General features: G+C 34.4%; 3 protein-coding genes across 3 annotated transcripts in view; 1 reads left to right on the forward strand and 2 right to left on the reverse strand.

Annotated features, from left to right (window-relative positions):
• Nucleotides 1-732: 732 nt before the first annotated feature.
• Nucleotides 733-6139, reverse strand: LOC128548668 (neuroendocrine convertase 2-like). Its single transcript, XM_053524025.1, has 3 exons — nt 6006-6139; nt 5734-5828; nt 733-935 (listed from the first exon to the last, which is right to left on the reverse strand). Exons 1-3 carry the CDS (start codon nt 6117-6119, stop codon nt 821-823), a joined length of 324 nt encoding a protein of 107 aa, XP_053380000.1. The 5' UTR covers nt 6120-6139; the 3' UTR covers nt 733-820.
• A 607-nt stretch (nt 6140-6746) lies between these two features.
• Nucleotides 6747-12501, reverse strand: LOC128548670 (uncharacterized). The gene is made up of 3 exons (XM_053524026.1): nt 12318-12501; nt 7961-8050; nt 6747-7200 (listed from the first exon to the last, which is right to left on the reverse strand). The coding sequence occupies exons 1-3, from the start codon at nt 12489-12491 to the stop codon at nt 7051-7053; spliced, it is 414 nt and encodes a 137-aa protein (XP_053380001.1). The 5' UTR covers nt 12492-12501; the 3' UTR covers nt 6747-7050.
• Nucleotides 12502-13210: 709 nt separating this feature from the next.
• LOC128548912 (proprotein convertase subtilisin/kexin type 6-like) overlaps nt 13211-20597 on the forward strand; it is a 51880-nt gene continuing 44493 nt past the window's right edge. The window contains exon 1 of the mRNA XM_053524549.1: nt 13211-13389. The gene's annotated coding sequence lies outside the window, so the exon portion shown is untranslated. The remainder of the gene's footprint in view (nt 13390-20597) is intronic.

Raw genomic sequence — 20597 nt, forward strand, 5'->3', positions numbered from 1 at the left:
CTGACTTTGGCGTCACCAGGTCAAAGGTCAAGGTCGCCAGGTCAAAGGTCAAGGCGTTGCGGGGGACATTTGTCACCATTAGTGACAGCTCTTGTTTAAAATATATGTAAAAATTTGGTGAACCACTCCTGAAAAAGGAAACTGTTTTTACTTTTCATGTTCCCACTATTGGAAATAAAACCCTTTTGACATTTTTGCAGGCCTATATGACCCATTTTTGAAGATGGCCTAGATTTTATCAAGGTAATCATTCTGACCAAACTTCATGAAGATCAATTGAAAAATAGAGCCTCTATCGCATACACAACGTTTTTTCTTTAATTTGATCTAGTGACCTAGTTTTTGACTCCAGATAACCCATTTTCGAATTTGAACTAGATTTTATTAGGGTTTTCATTATGACAAAATTTCATGAAGATCAGTTGAAAAATAATGCCTCTATCACATACACAAGGCTTTTTCTTTGATTTGACCTAGTGACCTAGCTTTTGACCTCAGGTGACCCATTTTCAAAGTTGCCCTAGATTTTATCAAGGTTTTCATTCTGACAAACTTTCATGAAGATCAGTTGAAAAATACAGCCTCTATCGCATACTCAAGCCACATGTTGACGGACGACAGACAGACGCCGGACATCAAGTGATCACAAAAACTCAGGTGAGCTAATAGCAAGCAAATTGGCTCAAAATTCCTATCTTAATTTGATGTTGAACTGTGCTGAATTGTACTGCTATTGAATCATTTTTGGTTTGAGATCATGTAATGGCTATGTAGCCACTTTTTGTCTATTTACTATACATATCGAAAAATGATTACGTGCTTAATACAATAAGGTAACATACATACCAGCAATGGTAGCGTCATATGCTATTCCTGCGCTACATAATTTGTTGCCCTTCACAGCTGCAAGTACGCTGGCTACTCTGTTCCCGTGGCTAAATTTAAAAGAGAAAACAAACTATGTCATTATTTCAATGGGCATGAAAACTGTCTCGGTAAATGTGTTTTTTGCCTCGAATAATCAACTGAACAAGTCCAATACTACATGTTATACATGAGAAAATATCGATATATTATTACCTATCGGCTTTCTGGTTTTGAAGAGGTCTTTAAATCTTAAAAGGCGCTAAATTTGTCCATAATAATTATTTCAGAAATCTATTGTTTACAAGACTACAGAGACAGAAGAAATCGGTGCCAAACATTAAATGCAAACCTTCTGTCCGCAACTGAGTGACTAGGTAAATGAAACTATCGGCTATTTTACAAGCCTATTATAGATATATATTCTCGTTCAGTATTTCAAGTTGTTTTTAAGTTAAAAAAGACATACTCAGTAAGATTATCTTGGGACATTTCCGTCATAGCTTTTAGGCTTTGTCAAAAAAATGGTTCGTTAAACTCAAACACTAATAGAAGTAATAATGACTAATCACAATATCGCAAAATCTAAAAACATCAAAAATTTCCTCTGAGTTCAATATTAATTTAATGATGAGAATCGTGATGATTTTTCTTATAGTTTAAATGGAACGTAAATGTCAAACATGTATATTAGGAACTAGAAATGTGTCCATGGGACACAGATGCCCCCACTACATGACATTAGTCAGGGGCCAGAACTCCTACAATACTGAATGAATCCGGATGCGAAACCCCAGGTGCACAACTACACATGCTGACCAACATTCCTGTAAACTTTGGTGATTCTAGGTCAAATACTTTTGGGGCTATGCGCGACACAACATTAAAATGACCAATTTTTTACTAAGTCAGGGGCCATAACTCCTACATGACTGGATGAATCCGGACGCGAAACCCCAGGTGCACAACTACACATGCTGACCAACATGCCTGTAAAGTTTTGTGACTCTAGGTCATATACTTTTGGAGCTAGGCACGACACAACATTAAAATGACCATTTTTTACAAAGTCAGGGGCCATAACTGCTACAAGACTGAATGAATCCGGACGCGAAACCCCAGGTGTACAACTACACATGCTGACCAACATTCCTGTAAACTTTGGTGATTCTAGGTCAAATACTTTTGGAGCTATGCGCGACACAACATTAAAATGACCAATATTTTACTAAGTCAGGAGCCATAACTCCTACATGTCTGGATTAATCCGGACGCGAAACCCCATGTGCACAACTACATATGCTGACCAACATGCCTGTAAAGTTTTGTGACTCTAGGTCATATATTTTTGGAGCTAGGCACGACACAACATTAAAATGACCAATTTTTACAAAGTCAGGGGCCATAACTTCTACATGACTGAATGAATCCGGACGCGAAATCCCAGGTGCACAACTACACATGCTGACCAACATTCCTGTAAAGTTTTGTGACTCTACGTCAAATACTTTCAGAGCTACGCGCGACACAACATTTTCGGAAGGACGGACGGACGGACAGACGGAAGGACGGAAGGACGGACGGACAAGAGCAAATCTTTATGCCCCCCGCCCCCCCCCCTCCAAAGTGGGGGCATAAAAACAAACAGTTGAGTCTATTTTTCAACACCTTTTAATGACAGCAAGCTCTTAGGTACTGGAGATGGGTGGGGTATATGTGGCTGGAGAAAGATTTGACAAAGCACATTCTTCGTTTTCTAGAACAAGATTTCCATTATTTTGCCGAATACTGTTTATTTATATCAAAACAACATTTCACTGTACAAAGTTATGTAATTTGTTTTGCTCGGTCTTTAGCCCATTATCTAACAATAATCAATTTATGTAACAATCAGTTAACTGGAGTCTGTGCTAGTATTACATTTATGTCTACAAGTAACTGACAATATCATAACGAGGTGGATTACAAACCAGTTTAAACGTAAATATGAACAGAACAGAACAAAACAAAACTTCACCTATAACGAACACGGTTATAACAAGTAAGCGGTATTTAGGAACATTTAAAAATGCTGTTGTTATTTCGTGTGGTTATAGTCAACATCGGGGAAGTCATTGGCGAAGTGGTTTGCAGGTTGAATTACAACGTCAGTGATCCGGGTTTGATTTTCGGTTGCGGCTGGTATCCCGACTATTTTTCAGTTCTTGGAGATTGACTTAAATTGATACTAAGTATCGGCCTACACTTGATGTTTTGAAAGTTAATATGACACCTGCCGTGGGCTTGGCTGAAAATAAATCACTACACCAATTCAAGACGGGAACTTTCAACAACTACTGAAGCTAAACAAGAAAGTTTATCTTTATAGTTATACCGAATTATCGGATATAAGGAACAAATTTCTGTTTCCAAATGTTCAAAATGCATGGAAATAACCTAGGTTATAGCGAACCCGAAAAGGTAATTTTTAATATATTTATCAAAGGATTTCACATTAGTATTGGGTAGACATGGTACTAATAATTTTAATCATAAAAACATTGTGTGATTGTTGACATACCTCAGTGACATTAAAAACCAAGTTTAACATTGAGATCTTGATATGATAGGAATGTTGTCTAAGATCTTCTGAAATATGATACGTGTAATTTAGCTACCTATTATGCCACTGAAATATATATAATTACAAATTATAAAGAAAGAACATAATTATCTCAATGTTAATTGGTTTTCAAATATTTTATATCGTATGGCTTTTAAACCTGTACCATATCTGAACATTACTCGTTGTAGTTATTTGATTGTTATTTGATTTTATTTTCTACCTTTCGACACAGGCACTTGGGGTTAGGACGTCCGCACCCTCCATCGCCCCTGCCAACTGTTAGCCAGTATTTTTAGAATTATAACACCGAGTGTAGGTGACGATTACTCTCTCATAGTTTGATATGAAATTTAATAAGGATTGACAGTATAACTAAAAATAGATATAGAATATATTTGCTTGTTGCGGTGAAAGATGTAATTTTGTTTCATCGAATGAGCTTCGAAAATAGACACTCGTGAGAATGCAATTTCTGAAGTTCACTCGATGAGATAAAATGCACATTACACAAAAGCACACAAACATTTTCTTTTATATTTTATGTTTTATCGATACAAAAAAAAGAAAAAAAAGGTAATCTTTTATTTTGTCGATTTAATGTTCACCGCTAAAAGCCCCAGGAAGCAAAAGTGACTAAATACAAAGTGTGCCAAAGATATATCCGAAAAAAATATTTGCCACGATTTTTTTCCATAAAGCAAAAGTCTGTATGTTTAATATAATAGTTATCATTATACTGAAACGGCCGCAATATTAAACAAGAGGATCATTATGACCCTGGATCGCTCACCTGAGTAATATGAGCTACATGTTTCAAATGTCAAACTGATGATTTTTAGAAATTTCTTGGAAGATTTTCCGATGTACAATCAATTAACCCCTGGGGCGGGGCCAATTTTACCCCGGGGGTCATGACTTGAACAAAGTTTGTAGAAGTCTACTAGGCAATGTTACATATCAAATATCTAAGATCTAGGCCTTCTGGTTTATTTTTAGCAAATTTATGAATATTTTCCTATGTACAATCAAGTAAACTCTGGGGCCGGGTGAATTTGACCCTGTGGGTCAAGATTTGAATAAATTTTGTAGAGGTCTATTAGGCAATGCTACATTTGAAATATCTAAGCTCTACGTCTTTTGGTCTATTTTCAGAAATTTTTTGAAGATTTTCCTATGTAAAACCAAGTGACCCCTTGGGCGGGGTCAATTTTGACACCAGGGGTCATAATTTGAATAAATTTTGTAGAGGTCTACTAGGCAATGCTACTTGAGAAGTAGATTTTAAAATTTTTCCTTTCGGTTGCCATGGCAACCAGAGTTCTGCATGGAATTCAATTCTTTGAACAATTTTAAAAGGGGGCTACTCAAGAATCATTCCTGTGAAGTTTGGTGTAATTCTGCCCAGTGGTTTTCAAGAAGAAGATTTTTTGAGAAATTGTTGACGGACTACGCACGACGCCCGACTTCGTGACAGGTGAGCTAAAAATGCGAATTGAGGGAAAACAATGCTGGATTTATTTTATTCATAGTAAGGGTAAAATGCCTTTTTTGTATAAGCGTGTAATGACATGGCACTGCTGTTGTGAATAATGTTTCTTTTAGAGAGTAGTTGGAATCAAAAAGCATAGGAGAATTGACTACTGCTGACATGTGCACATATAGAGAATATGGAACATTAGTTTACCTTCCACACAATATACTGTTTTGATGATTTACTATTCAATGACAGTTTTTGCTGGGCTGCTCATGCATTTGCCCGCAACTATTTAAATTCAGTGGAAGAAGATTTGCAGAACAGACCATTTGACTAGTGGGTCTAAACCATACTATTTTTTTTCTCTGAATACATGGTGCATAGTGAGGTGAGAGCTAAAATTTAAGGAGGTATTCGCTTGTTGACGGTACCTTGCATTTCCCCTACCGTCTATGAACAGGCTCAATCAAACCGAGCCTGCAACATTTTCATTTATGTCGTGTTGGGCGACTGTGCTTTTCCATTGTTCTGTTCAATAAAGATTTGGTCTGTACACTAAAATTACTAAATGAATGACAATGTTTGAGGCATCCAAAAGGGAAATTATTCAAAGCGGTCGCAACCGAAGTACAGTAAAAATATATTTGATATTTTTCAGTGATGTTATTTAATTTTCTTTTGTATCTAAGTAATTCATCCTAATGCATAAAATATAAACATTTTAGAATGACATAATTAACCTACACTTGCAATAGAATAAGCATTTTCAAGTCGCCTGTATAGGACTTACTCTGTTACGTGTAATGTGTCCGGCCGTTCATCGTTAAAATGCTCAGCAGTCACATTCTTATTGTCTTGGACAAAATTATAACTCAATTCTGTATTCTGAAAAGTAAGAAGGGGGTGCATGATGCTATGTCCTGTTTGAAGTATCAAAATTGAACCTATCATATACAATACTTTATAACTTCATTAGTGACATATTTCAACGTGCGTCATTAAGATAAAAGTGATACAAACTAGAAAATTTAAGATTTAAGAAAATAAGAAAGGAAAACTTACAATGTTTCTCTCTAAATCCAGTAAATGTATATCTATTCCTCCATCCATAATTGCAATTGTGACTCCATTCTCCGGTAAACCCTTCTGCCCATGTTTGTTCAACACCCATACCATAGTAATTACTATTGGTGATGTCCGGCTATATCAAATAAATAGATTTGTGCCCTAATGAGTAAAACTAAGTACTAGTAATATATTATCAAATTAATTACAAATTAATGTATACTCAGATTTAAGTGCCTTTTTAAACATTTACTGAATTTAGTCTTAGGGTGTACGGAGGCTGCGTTTTAGGAACGTAGCTTCCCCTGTTAAATATTCTATTTTGCTTTCTACCACTTTCCCCGAATACCCCATCCTGTTATATACCCCTAACCCTTCCCCCACCACACACACACACACGCGCGCACACACACACATACGCACACGCACACACGCACACACACACAATGAAATGTTCTTTTTGGATTTTGGAAGCAATCCGTCTACAATATTTTTTCCGCGTTCTTCTTGTGTTTGGAGGTCTACTTTGCGACGTATGGCTCTATGGCTGTTTTTGGGATGCCTTTACCTTTTACATGTTTTCTACGCATTTGTTGTATCCAATATTTTAGTTATGAAAATGTTTGATAACAACTTCACACGTATGGAATTACACTTTAACCCAAAAGGCAAAGCAAACACCCTTTTATAAATTTAACGTAGTAATGTTGACATCCATATCACAGAAATATTTAACGTTTTTGAACGTAAACATTGCTACGTCATGCTTTCGCGCGTAATGCCATGCTGTTGCTCGTAACAATTTGTCTGTCTGTCTTGCATGTAAAATAGAAATATCCTTCACTAAAGAACACCAGCTTTTACATTTCAATTTGTAGAAATATTTACCAGAAGCATTATTTAAAGCTAAAAGGTTTCCATTAATCTTGATGTTGCAGTATGTCAAGAAATGACCTCATACCGACATCATACCTTAATATTAATAAATTAAACAGAACCAAAAACAAGAAGTTGCACCAACTGAATATAATCATAAGAGTACTCATTGTGTTATAAAAGTGAAATGTATTTTTAACACTAAAAGCGGTATATAACTTGCCATTTGCGGACTAGATGATTCGTCATAATAATCCGCTTTCCCTTGTAGAATGGTGTTTTTTTCTTGAATCTTAACAGACTCAACAGCCACTATCTGCAAATAATCACGTAAACAGCCATTAATTTAAATCGAATACTTTGGGTAAAATTAAGAAAACGTTCTTTTTTCAATGAAAGACATATATTAAGCATATACATGTATTATGTATTAAGATCTCTGCTATTTTGATTTTAACTGGGCTTTTATTAAGGTTATCTTATATCTAGCTTATCATAAAATAGACGACAACGCACTGCTATAGAATAAGCAGGTCGCTATTCAATCTTTGAATATGTATCTCAGGCCCAATATACACATAACAAATACAAAACTTTGGAAGCCTAGAACAAAACGATGCAAAATAAAAGCATAAAAATTCTTTGGTTGTCTGTTAAAGAGAGGTAATAAAATGTGCACCCCCTCTCACGCCCCATACCACCAGCTTAAGCTGAATTCGATAAAAGTAAAACTAAATAGACTTTACCAATCCATAGGACCAGAGTCCAATCCATATAACAACACTGAGTCCAGCTACGGGAAACTTTACAGCCGCCACACGGAACTCCGATTGTTCTTTATCATTGGGAAGTAAAGAACGCAACCAAGCAACCTAACAGCGAACTTTTGCCTGTTTTTCTTCATTTGAGTTATGATCAAGAAATTTTACTATTCAGATAAAATATCAAACGGTGTCCACTCATGTCGTTGTGAGGCAAATGCCTCTTTGTCAGCTCCGTTTCCTGCATGGTACACACATTTACATGTGTAATCCTATAAAGACTTTAAACTATGCTATGTTTGAAATGTTAAATACCCTTTTCTTATTGTCATCAATAGCTGTCTGCAGTGACTGTGAAAGTGTCCCTTCTCCATTATATTTGAATATGTAAGTTGTTGGTGTTATCTGAAATGTTGCAAGCATCCATTTTGAAGGTTTAAATAAAGTGTTTCAAGCGCATATAATTATTCATAAGTCACATATTTATTTTAATACTCACTGCTTGATCATTTACCTTCATCAACAAAGGAATAAAATATTATGTGAAACTAGACAGTGAATTAGAATCTGTAGGATATTGATAAATGTTTGGACAAGGTAAAGTGCTATTATTTTCGCACAAAAATAATTGTTGATTTTGAATGTACACAATAAGTTATTTCAGTTTTGTTTTTTTTGTCTTTATTTTAGTGAGCATTCCTTTGTGTGCTAATAACAGTTAAAACAGTATCCGTTTCATGTACCTAACTTTTTTTTTTACTTTTTTGCAGATAAATTTTATCATACCTCTTTTTTTCTAATTTCAAAGTCTGCGTCCCTTTAACGATCCACCACGACTTAGTGACCTACTTTTTCACCCACAAAAACTTCATGAAAATCGTTTTCATATTTCAAGTTTTCAGATGGACAATTTAGGCCCTTCCTGAATAAATGTGTTTTTAAAACTTCATCTGCTAACTTATTCATTCAATATCTGTTCAGCATAGTTTTAAGAATATAGAGGAATAACTACCTTATACTGTAGAAACAAAATGTTATTGATACTTTAGTTACATACATTGAATTATGTACATATTGCTAAATTATATCAATAACAAGTTAAGATATTAAACACATTGTCTTGGCCTTATATATGTCACTGTCAATTTGTAACTGGATACTTGTCATTTCTCATGTTCTTTATGCAAAGCATGTATAATTACCATCATGGAAACACAAAAGAATACAGTTATTTTGTGGTGCCTCTGTAATGTCATTCATTAACCTGATACGAAGATGATATCGCATATCCTCTTGACAGGAAAGGTTCCTATAAAGTTTCTCTAATTGCAACCGTAGGCTGCTGAGAAATGCTCTAGACAAGAATTGCGGGACGGTAGGACGGACGAAGCGGCACCTATATGCTTCCCAAAGATATACAATTGTATAATGATGACTGAAAGATCGCTGTTAGGAAAACGTACAGCAGCTATTAAAATTTTGATATACTGAAGAAAAAAACAAAACTCAGTACAGATTTTGTGAGCAAAATTTCGCAGAACAACTAAACAAGCGAAGAAAAAGTCCTGGTATATTCTTAACTAAGTTTCAAGAGGAGGAACTTTTTTATGTTTGTGTCTGAGTACGGATGTAATGTGGTCTTGGGTGGTGGTTCGGGGGTTTGTGCGTCGGCAGTGGTGGAATATTAAGGCACAAGAAAGTGGGGGAAAGGGTAAGGATGGACGCGGGAGTTCTTCCTAACATTTTCGCATCATCACTCAGTTATATTCAAATTTTAGAGTTTACTTACATTCTGCATAACATTTCAATATAAGTACATATAAAATCCGCATAATATTGATCATTATTCTACCATGTTCCTTTAAGGTCAGCGCCTGCTCAATAAATACACGAAGTGCGAAGGTACGACGGAACGATGGCGAAGCACGACAGTACGATGTCGAAGCGCGACAGTATGATGGTGATAACATGACAGTACCAGTACGATGGAGAAGCGTGACAGTACGATGATGACAGTCCTGCGTATTGTCGCGCTTTACCCCCGTCTGTCGCGCTTCGTCATCGTACTCTCATGCTTCACAATCGTCCTGTCACCATCGTACTGCCTCGCTTCGCCGTCGCACTGTCACGCTTCAACATCATAGTGTCACCATCGTACTGTCGTGCTTCTTCATCGTACCATCGCGTTTCGCCATCGCACCTTCATGTTTCGCCATCGTACTCTAGCGCTACACAATCGTTATGTTACCATTGTACGTGGCGGTTCGCCATCGTGCTGTCGCGCTTCACCATCTTTTCTCCGTTTATATATGAAGCGACTTTAATAAAGATTTGTAGTATTGTCTACACTGTCCAATTATCAAATAATTGGAACGCTTTTCGGCATGGGTATTATCCAACTCCATTGTTTATTCAAACGAATATCAAACGATTATTCAAACGTGTGTATCATCAGGCAGGATGATATTCAAAACATATGAAACCTTATATATTTTGAAATGTTGTATTCAAAAAATAATCTCCGTTGGTCTATTGTTATTTTACATTGTTTACTTGATTTATAATAAAAATGAATATAAACCGGAAGTGTGTTATTTATAAACAAAATATTATAGTATTCATTATATGTATGTTATATATAACTGTTTTGTGAGAAAAGCTTTTTTAATCAGCTATTGTATTTCGAGCCACGAAACGTTGCCAACGTAAGATAACAAAGCAATACATGTTAACCCAATCAATCCTATCTTAAAACCACCAACCTTAAAGTATTTAAGTATGTTTTTGCGAAAACAAAATGTGTAGCTTCTTTAAATAAGATTATAAGTAAGTCAATCCAAAGCACGAACCTCCGTATGCGGGCTAAATGAACTGTTCTGCGTATGACTGACAGGAAGGGGAAAGTACGATTGTGAAGCTCGAAGGTGCGATGGACAGTACGATGGCGAAGCGCGACAGTGACAGTACGCTGGTGAAACGCGACAGTACGATGGCAAAGCGCGACAGTACGGAGTCAAGCGCGATAATACCGATGGTGAAATTATGATGGTGAAGCACGACAGTACAATAGCGAAGTACGACAGTGCGATGGCGAAGCGTAACAGTATGATGGACTATCACCATGGTACTGTCGTGCTTCGCCATCGTACTGTTGCGTTATCACCATTGTACTGTCGAGCTTCGTTATCGTACTGTCGCGCTTCGTCATCGTACTGTCGTACTTTGTCATTGTACTGCCGCGCTTCGCATCGTACCGTCGTACCTTTGCGCTTCGCGTTCCTAGAGAGCAAGCACTGGCCCTAGCGAAACATCTTAATATTCAGAGCATAAGACTCATAAATTATTTCGGCAAATAATGGCTGTTCAAAAATAGTTCAAATAAAAAGAATGCTGAGAACTACGAACTTTCAAGATGAAAGCTATTGTTTGCGCCGTAACCGACGCCATTTTAATGCGAGAATTGTTGTAGGTTTTTAGCTTTTTCTGTTTTTTTTTTTCAGTTCTTCTATACCTAGCTGACCTAAAGATGTCATTTCTTTTACTTCACACTGGCAAACATCTATAAGATAATACTAAATGTACGAAATATTCAGACAGAGGTTATTGTCAAGCGGTGAAAGGATATCTTTTCAAACAATAATGGAAATGTAATAGTGAAACACCGCTCGCTCGAGGTCACAAGGGGATGAGCAAAATGCTCGAGTTATCCATGGTTTCGAGTGACCTAAACATTGACCAACATACGAAAACAATGAAGTTTTATTGTATCAATTGTCATCGGTACCATTTGCAGAGGAAACGGGGATACATAATAATAACAAACCCGTGACATTTAAAAAAAAACGTATCTATGATGTATATGTAATAACATACTTGCTTTAATCTAAAGCAAACAGTAATAGATCAATATTTGATCAATAAAACTTTTCTTTAACCTTTTATCAATAATTAATCTTAATATCAGATCAAATATATCGACAAACAAACATTTAAGATAGTCGGGGAATAGACAAGGCAATTTTCACGAAGTGCGAAAATTTTTAATTAAACGATACATTTTGATCGCCGAAGCTGCAAAAAAGTTTGACACCTCTGCTCGAGTTAGCCAGAAGCAACAAATAGTAAATTAATACACAAGGACCAGGTGTCATGCTCGAGCGATCGAGTTATCGATGCTCGACCCAGCCATGGTAATTTCACATAGAAAATAGAAGGAAATCGACCGGGACCACATGAATTGCTCGAGCGAGCCCGGGTGCTCGAGTCATCGATGCTCGAGCGAGCGGTGTTTCACTGTATAGTAATAGCTGCTCACTATAAAAACAGCGCAAGGATTATCCAATATAAATTGGTGCTTGTCTAAAATATACCTCTAGTGCATTCCTCAAGTCTATAGGAGTATGCGAAAAATAATGTGTTTAACCTTTAGTTAAATATTTTAAATATTTGCAAGCAATTTGAGCTTAATTGTTTTTTTTTTTTTTTTTTTTTGTTTTTTTTTTTTTTCATATTGTATATCGATTTTCGGTTTTGTATATAGACAATTAATTAATAATTTGTACTTGTTCAATGTCAGTTATTGTATGAATAAGTAAACCCGCTTTATAATAAGACGTTAAATGAAATAAAATATTTCGTTTGCCGATTTGTTATGTACATTAAAACTCCCTACCTCGTATAAAAGAGTAAAATGTTGTTTCTCCAGGTACTCAAACAATTCCTGTTTTTCATTTAAATCTATTTTAAATGCAACCATATTCCGTCTATCAACTGCAAATACACTGTAACAAATTAAAAGACACAGAATATTAAAGAATATACGAGGATCTATCTTAGCTGTAGACATTTTTCGTTATTCAACTTGTATTACTTCTTAAGGTTCAAAAGATTGTGAATCAAGTTTGTTATAACTTTTTTTATTTTGATTTTATGGATCAGTGCCAAACTTTGTCTTTGTCATTGTATACAAAAGAGTGTAAGACACTCTAATACAAATACGAGATTATTAGTTTATTTAAAGCAACAAAAGGACGTTCCATCTGCCGTCTGTTGACAGTACCTTTGTTCTGTGTCAATATAATTAAATTAAAGGTATGAATCGCGGTTTGAATAATTTTTCATTTTAATACGAAACACTTTGTGTTTAAAGGTCACAAAGGGACATTTGACGCGGCAACACTTTTCAACAGTTCCATAAAAAGAAATCTACAAAACGGCGATTCATTTTTTAACTTAATTTTATAACCTTGTTTCAACATGTGAAATCTGAAAGTTGATAAAACCTCCTTTTTACTATTACTTTTTTGTTTTATTTTCAATATCGAATACTTGATTAACATGGACCTAAACGTCGTGTTAAACAGCTTCACCTGTGATAAGATCTCCGAAACTCTACTGGTATTTCATAATTCTCGAAAGGTTTACCATTTTTAACGCCATATGCATTAATACATTTTATACATTGTCACAGTACACACTTAACGGGTTTTTAACCGTAGTAAATCTGAAACATGATAGATTACTTTAGGAATAACGATCAATAGAGCTATGTTTACGTTGCACGTTTGGTAATATTATCGTTCAGACATATTGTATCTATTTAAACTTAATGTGTGTACATCAAACATGGAGAGGGTCATTTATTTTATAACAACTATGATATATACCGTCAGGAAGCCAGTGATTTACCATTCAGATAACGGAAAAAACCTCAAGGCCTTAAATCAACGTACAACTTGTTAAAGGTAAGATAAGTTTTAACTAACATGAGACTTTATCTGCTTATTAACAGCTATTTATTTAAGGTGAAACTGTTAAAGTTATTCGGCTAAGGAAATTTGCTCTTTCTCTCGTATAATGAGTTTTATACTGTTGAAATTAGAGCAATCAATAGAATTAACATATTGGAGGTAATGACACTGCTAGCGGTGGAAAAATTTATGACACATGTACAAAGATCTAAAAGAAGGGATATTATCGATACCGAAATGTCATCCAGACTACAATATCTCCCTCTGTACAGTATGTCCTAGAACCGACTGCGATGTGATGCCCGCTAACTAGATGTTAGAAAGGTTAAGTGAAGAACTGGGGCTAGAACAGATAAACACTTACAGCAAATTCGTTTACGGCGATGGCTCAGTTGTTGGAAAATATTATAGTGCTGATCTGATGCACTTAATTCGGAAGGGTATAAGCGCTCTCATTAAAAGCATCAACAAGTCAGTAAACAATGTAACAATATGCATGTGGCTACCAGTATGCGGATAAAAATAAACCATATAACCAAACAGATTCCCGTCATTCAGACGTTAGGCCAGGTAGAAAACAGACCCGTACCCCACGACGAAATCTACCTATGCACAGCAATAGAAATATGTACCAGAACCGGAGTATGTTGTACAGGCAATACCAGCGTTCCCCGAGAATCACGAATCAACGTCGAGATACAAACACTACTGAGAGTGGACGGCCCATAGGCAACAAAACTAACTCGCGTTATGACTATTACAGTCCTGAAATGCGATATAAAACAGGATGGGGAGGCAACAGTCGACACATATGTTGCACCGAAAACAATAGGACAAAGACGACAAACACTCTCACTGCGTCAAAACTGAAAACATTAACGAATATTAAGCTCAGTTGTGCTCAAGCTGTAATAATGTAATTTGTAAACGTACTTTAGATATTCCACAAGGTAAAGATATATGTGATAAAACATAAAAGTCTGACATAAATAATCATCGAAGGATGTATAACTATTTACCATTATTTTAATGGTCACAATTATTACAGATGTTAATAAGTATGTTTAATTTATTCTCATCTGCATCTGAATGTATTTATTCACAGTCTTATATTTACATGAACCAATATCACAGTCGGATCTATATACTTGAGAATGACGAAAAGACCAGTTCTAATTCAAATAGTACAGTAAGTTTATTTAATTTCAATTTGATATATTCAGACTGTTTAAATGACATCATTCAATCACTACTGCTTCAACGTAACAATAATTTGAACTCTTTTCACCATGCTAATAGACAGTTTGCGGCCACTTCTTCTCATAAAAATAGTTCTGCAAATGCGAGGGCTGATGATAATAAAAATGATAAAAAGCCGTTTTGTTATATAAATAAGGGATTACTCATAGTAAATCTAAAAATACAACATATACTTAATAAACTGGACGAACAAAGGCGACATTTATTAAAACAATGTCCAATAGGTATTTTAGGACTTTGCGAAACATTCTTATCAAAAAAGATTGATGACTGCAACTTACATATCAATGGCTACGTTTTTGAGAGAAAAGATCGTTTATTGAAAAGTGCGCTGGAGTACTAGTTTATATATCGCATAAAATCCCATATATACGACGCTATAATTTAGAGACGGAAAATGTGGAATCCAAGGACTGATAAAGATAGTTCGTCAGTCATTGATCAAATCTATGCCACAAGGAAAGACTTGATTACTGACATAATAGTGCCCGAGTACGCAATCAGTGATCACTACCCAGTGTCATTTACGAGATCAACTAAAATAATCTTTTGAAAAAGAATAGAAATGATACACTAATTTATAGATCTTTCAATAAATGGCATATATTTGATACAATTACAGACTCAAATGATGCCTTAGAATTACTATAATTTTTATAACATATTGAATAACAACCTTCTTAAGCATGCACCGACTAAAGGAAAAAAGAATTAATAAAGAAACTCAACCCGCCTGCTTCACAAATGAAATAAAAGAGACAATCTATCTAAGAGATTATTTTCACAAAAGTAAGGACCTCGACAATTACAAGAAACCCGGAAATAGAGTCTCATATTTAAAACGGAAAAGTAAGAAAATATTTTACAATAACGCAATAAAAAACAACAAAAGCCCAAGTTTTCTTTGGAAAAGTCTAAAGGTTATATCCAATAAGGATAAAATTATTCAGGGCATAATTATTCCAAATACACTTGTAACAGAAAACAATGAAATAGTAGACGGAGAACTTGATATAATAAATCCCCTAAGCAAACACTTTATAAAATATTTCAAATTTGATAGATAAAAAACACATTAATTTGTCGGTGACAATTTTTCAAATTTAAAACATTATCTAGATGAAAAATCATCATTTTGTAATTTGAGATTGATTTCATTACTCATTTGGAAGTACAAAATATCATATCTAAAACTGATTTTAAGAAATCTACCAGGATATACGGAATAAGTCCATATATTCTGCATGACTGCGGAGCTTTCATAGCTTCAGCTATCACATATATAATATTAAATTAAAGCATACACAGTGGTGTTTTCCCGATAAATTAAAAGATGCTTAAGTTATTCCATTTTTTTTAAAAAAAGGGAATAAGCAGACATTGACATTGTAGTTATAGAACAAGAGCTCAAAATAATCTTAGCCTCATTAACACATGGTGCAAAGTAAACAATATGCCATTTCATCTGGAAAAAAAACAAAATGTATGCTTCTAAGTACAAATTACAAAATGAAACAAGCAAGGAATCTTGCACTGTTTATCAATGGAAAGAAAATTGAAAATCTAACAAGTCAAAATATACTTGGAACCTGTATAAATAAAAATTTAACGTGGAATGCACAAGTTTGCAGTGTTGCGAATAAACTTAACTCAGAAGTTGCACTTTTAAAAAGAATTTCGTACTTTTCGACCGATGAAATGAAGATGTTATATCATAATGCATATATTATATCAACCATGGACTATTGCACTACTGTTGGGGCTTGCCTGTAAATCAGATACTGATAAAATATATAATATACAAAAGTGGGCAATTCGTGTAATAATGAAAACATGTATTGCAAGCAGCGTGTTCAAAAATCTGAATCTGCTCACTTTTGAGAACAGATGCAATTATCACATGGCAGTACTGGGTTTTTTAAATGTGACTATAACCTTGTACCAAAAATATATGTCTGAATTATCATAGTTTGCTTACAACGAAAATCTTCGTTTCTCGTTACGTAAATATCTTTCTTTGTTGAAGCCCCAAACAAACTTCTTGAAACAAACATTCTCATACAAAGCCACACATTTATGGAATTCAATTCCATCAAACATCAAACTGCACGATAATCTATTAACATATTAAACGAAAAATTAAGGATTATTTATTACGAGTACAACGTTACTAATACTGAGATTTTTTTATTTTTTATTTATTTATTCTGATCTTCATCAATTATCATGCATTTTTGTGACATAGGGTAGCTTTTAAATTGTATGATATTGATGGATGAATGTACTTGTATGCAAATGATTTACAATGATTTAGTCTCCTGGTAAAATATTTTCAAATCGAGTTTGTTTTTAAAGTGTGTTTGTCGTATAAATTGTGCTATTGTTACGCATATTGTTGTAGATATTGTGTTTTTGCATTTATATAATGCCATCATCATCATTATCATTATTATTATTATTATTATTATTATTATTATTATATGGAAAACATCAGAGTTCAAGAAAAATTGGACATAGAAAAATATCCATTATTTGATAGTTATATATTTATTCAAATATCATCTATCGCTAAAATTTAAAACAAACGGCATTTTATACAAATCATCCAAGAACAGAACTATACTTTATGTTAAAGAATTAGAAATGCCGCATCAAATAGAAAAGCACTGTAGTGTAATAGAAAGTAAAGATAAACATGCAAAATCTAGAAATATCATTCTAATTCAAATATTTAGTGATAAATCGATTGAAAATTGTTTTGATGTTTTCCATTGCTTCCGGGTTTTATAAATCTTATGTGTAAAAAAAATTATGTTTTTTTAGAAATAGTTAGAAAGAACAAAAAATATTGTCAGCAGTCCAATCGTTAGTACTGTAAAAACGTAAAATCACGTCACGCGGCATAGGCCTATAGTGCTATCCGGCGGAGAACACATTTCTACTACCATCGACTGTACGACTATTCTCTTTCAACGCATAAATACGACATGCGGTACTCGACATCAGTTGAAACAAACGTTAAACAATGCGATCTGTGGACGTAATGAGTTAAAAAATCACCGTTAGAACTAACTTAATTACTCGTTATTTAGCGTAGGTATTGAAAGGGATGTGGGAAAGCTTTATTCAAGGATAGTTTTTATTGGTTCGCGAAAGTCGGTCGCAAAACGTCGCTGATTGGCTGATACCTTTTACTTGTAATGTTAACAAAAATAAAATACAGCGAAATGTACCGGAAGTTCAACCAGGAAACCATGGTAGGTCTCTGGACTGCGGCTCGTCTCTGGATTAAAACAAAATTCTGATAGATGGTAATGCGAATCCAAGAACAGGATGCAGTACATTACTTAAAAACTGCTGTTGTAAAGGGTTTTCCAATCTATTACAAGATCATTTGAACCAATCAAAATAATACCAGACTCAGTTCGTCTGTAATTAAAAATCAAATTTACAACACCGCTCTCGCCCCTTAGAACATGCCTAATTTTGATTCCAAAAGATTAGAAACATAGCAACTCTAAATCTTAAACACCTCAACTGTGTATTGAATTACTGTTGTATTCAGTGAAGAGGGCACACTGTCGTATGTTTTAACTGACTTATCTCACCTCAAAGAATATGAATTCTACTTAGGCAGAACAGTAGTACTCTACTTAGGAAAATGACCGTTGATATATTCATGTGCCTTTCGTTTCAAATAGTTTTAATTTCACGATATTAAATGACAGGATCAAAGTCTCTCTTTATAATCTTAATGTTGGTTCATGCATATTTATCATTTCAGATAACTCCTTCAGTATACATTATCTAGTACAATGGAGATGAAAGTACAAATCAGACATTACAGCTGATATCAAGTAAATTTCGAAATCATATATCATTGTATTTTTTACACACAAATCTATCTTTCCCTTATCCTCTTATCAAAATGTAAATGTAAGACCTTAAATCTAAATTATTGTATAACGATTTATAAGACGACGATGTGTTTTTCCTATTGATTAGGCAGTCAATGATATCAAGTATTTAAATCACGCTTAACACTATAAAGACTAGTGAGATATGCCTGGTTTAATATCTTAAACTAATACAATAACTTGTCTTGAATAATGTCAAGTATAATCTAATTTTTTGGCCGAATAGTATTCAGCATTTTCCTGCGCACATTCTCTCCAAATCTGGGGCCAATGGAAAAGGGCCGAAACATGAAGAAATTAAATACCGAATAATGAGATAGATAGAAATTGCCGAATAAATTCGCTGATTAGAAAAATGCCGAATAGTGAATTTCAAAATTTTCTTAAGTTACAAGGTTTTTTTCAATAGTCAAGAATGTAGCACATTCAAATACCATTCAGCGTTGCAAGTAATGATGTCCTGTGTCGTTTACTTTTTTCAGAAATTGATCTGAAAAAATCATTATTCGGTATTTTGTTTGATATGGAAAAGGCGGGAAACACTAAAATTTAATTTTCCGCCTCTCCTGAAAACCACCATTTTATTGTTTGGTAATATCGATCGACAATTTCGCGATACAATATATCTTGGAAGCCTTCGGTGAAGGTAATTTCGTTTGATTGTGTATACCGACTTAAGCGGACCGCTATCATTCAGATACTTTGTGTGGACTACACGATTCCTATGGGAAAGAAATATAACAACACAAAAGTACAATAATGTTATTAATCAAGCGATTTCAATAAGTGGAACTTACAGTATTTATTTTCTCTAGTGAGTATCTTACCATTTGAGTTGTGATAGAAATTGCTTTAAATTATGTCACGTAAGGAGACACAAAATTGTACACATGTGTGTTGATCAAGAGAATACAGCCAGCCAATCACTTATTATACATACTCGTGCCTTGTTTTATTCTTATCCGAAAGTGTTTGCAGTTTACAACTGACATTTGAGTTCGCCACTGTCACAAACTGACATACGGGCCTTATTTTATCTGTAGTGTAAATGCAGGTATTGCATCATCTTTTTGTAAATTTTTGAGTTATTGAGGTAAATGTCAGATTTCACGCATGAAATACCTCTCATGTTTTTCTGTATTTCATAACTTAAATTTCCATGTAAATTTCATTAAATTCTGTTCAGTAATAAGAAAGTTGATATTTTATAAACTTCAGTAATTTATGTTTTTATCCCCAAAACCACTATAATGGGCCTCAAATTGTCAATTTAAATCCGCGCCAAAGTAGTTAGATTCCCCGGCTATATCGTGAATCCCGTGGAAACACAAATAGTCGGAGTCCACGACTTAGCCGTGAATCCCATGAAATTTAGTATTTGGCGGGACATTACCCTTTAAATAGACTGGACTAGATATGCCTGCGCACACCACCTTACGACTTTATAGACGAATCTATGTCTGAATTAAATTTTCTTGCTAGAAATTTATGCTCGATCGAGGTAAGAAATTTATTTGTTAGATTTTTGTATGATTTTTGCATTACGATTTTTATTTGGTAAATTTTTGTTCATTCTACAGAATTCTGTAACATTTACTTTTCGGCATGTGATTTTGGCTAGTTTCGGTATGTCAGGATAATTTATTAAATTTTTTCAGACTTTTGTAAATTATTTAGAAAGAGGAGTCTAAACGTTTCGTTTATATAAGATGTTAGATTTATACTGAAATTTGTATCGTGATAATTGTAAAGCACTGTTTCAAAAACTTATGTCAAACATTTTGTTAATTATGGAACGCCATTACTGCATTGTATTGTTATGTATAAATCTATATGGCAAGTCTAGTACCATGTATGTAATATATTATTGTAATATGAAATTGTGTGACAGTCTATTGCATACACATACAATGTCCGTTTTGTTGTATGGCATTAGATATTATATGGATGCCAACTATGATATAACGTTTGATTTATATTGAATTTTGTTAATTTGTAGTTGTAAATAATGGCTGCAGTTTATCA

The sequence above is a fragment of the Mercenaria mercenaria genome, chromosome 15 (genome assembly GCF_021730395.1).
Source record: "Mercenaria mercenaria strain notata chromosome 15, MADL_Memer_1, whole genome shotgun sequence".
NCBI classification, from domain to species: Eukaryota; Metazoa; Mollusca; class Bivalvia; order Venerida; family Veneridae; genus Mercenaria; species Mercenaria mercenaria.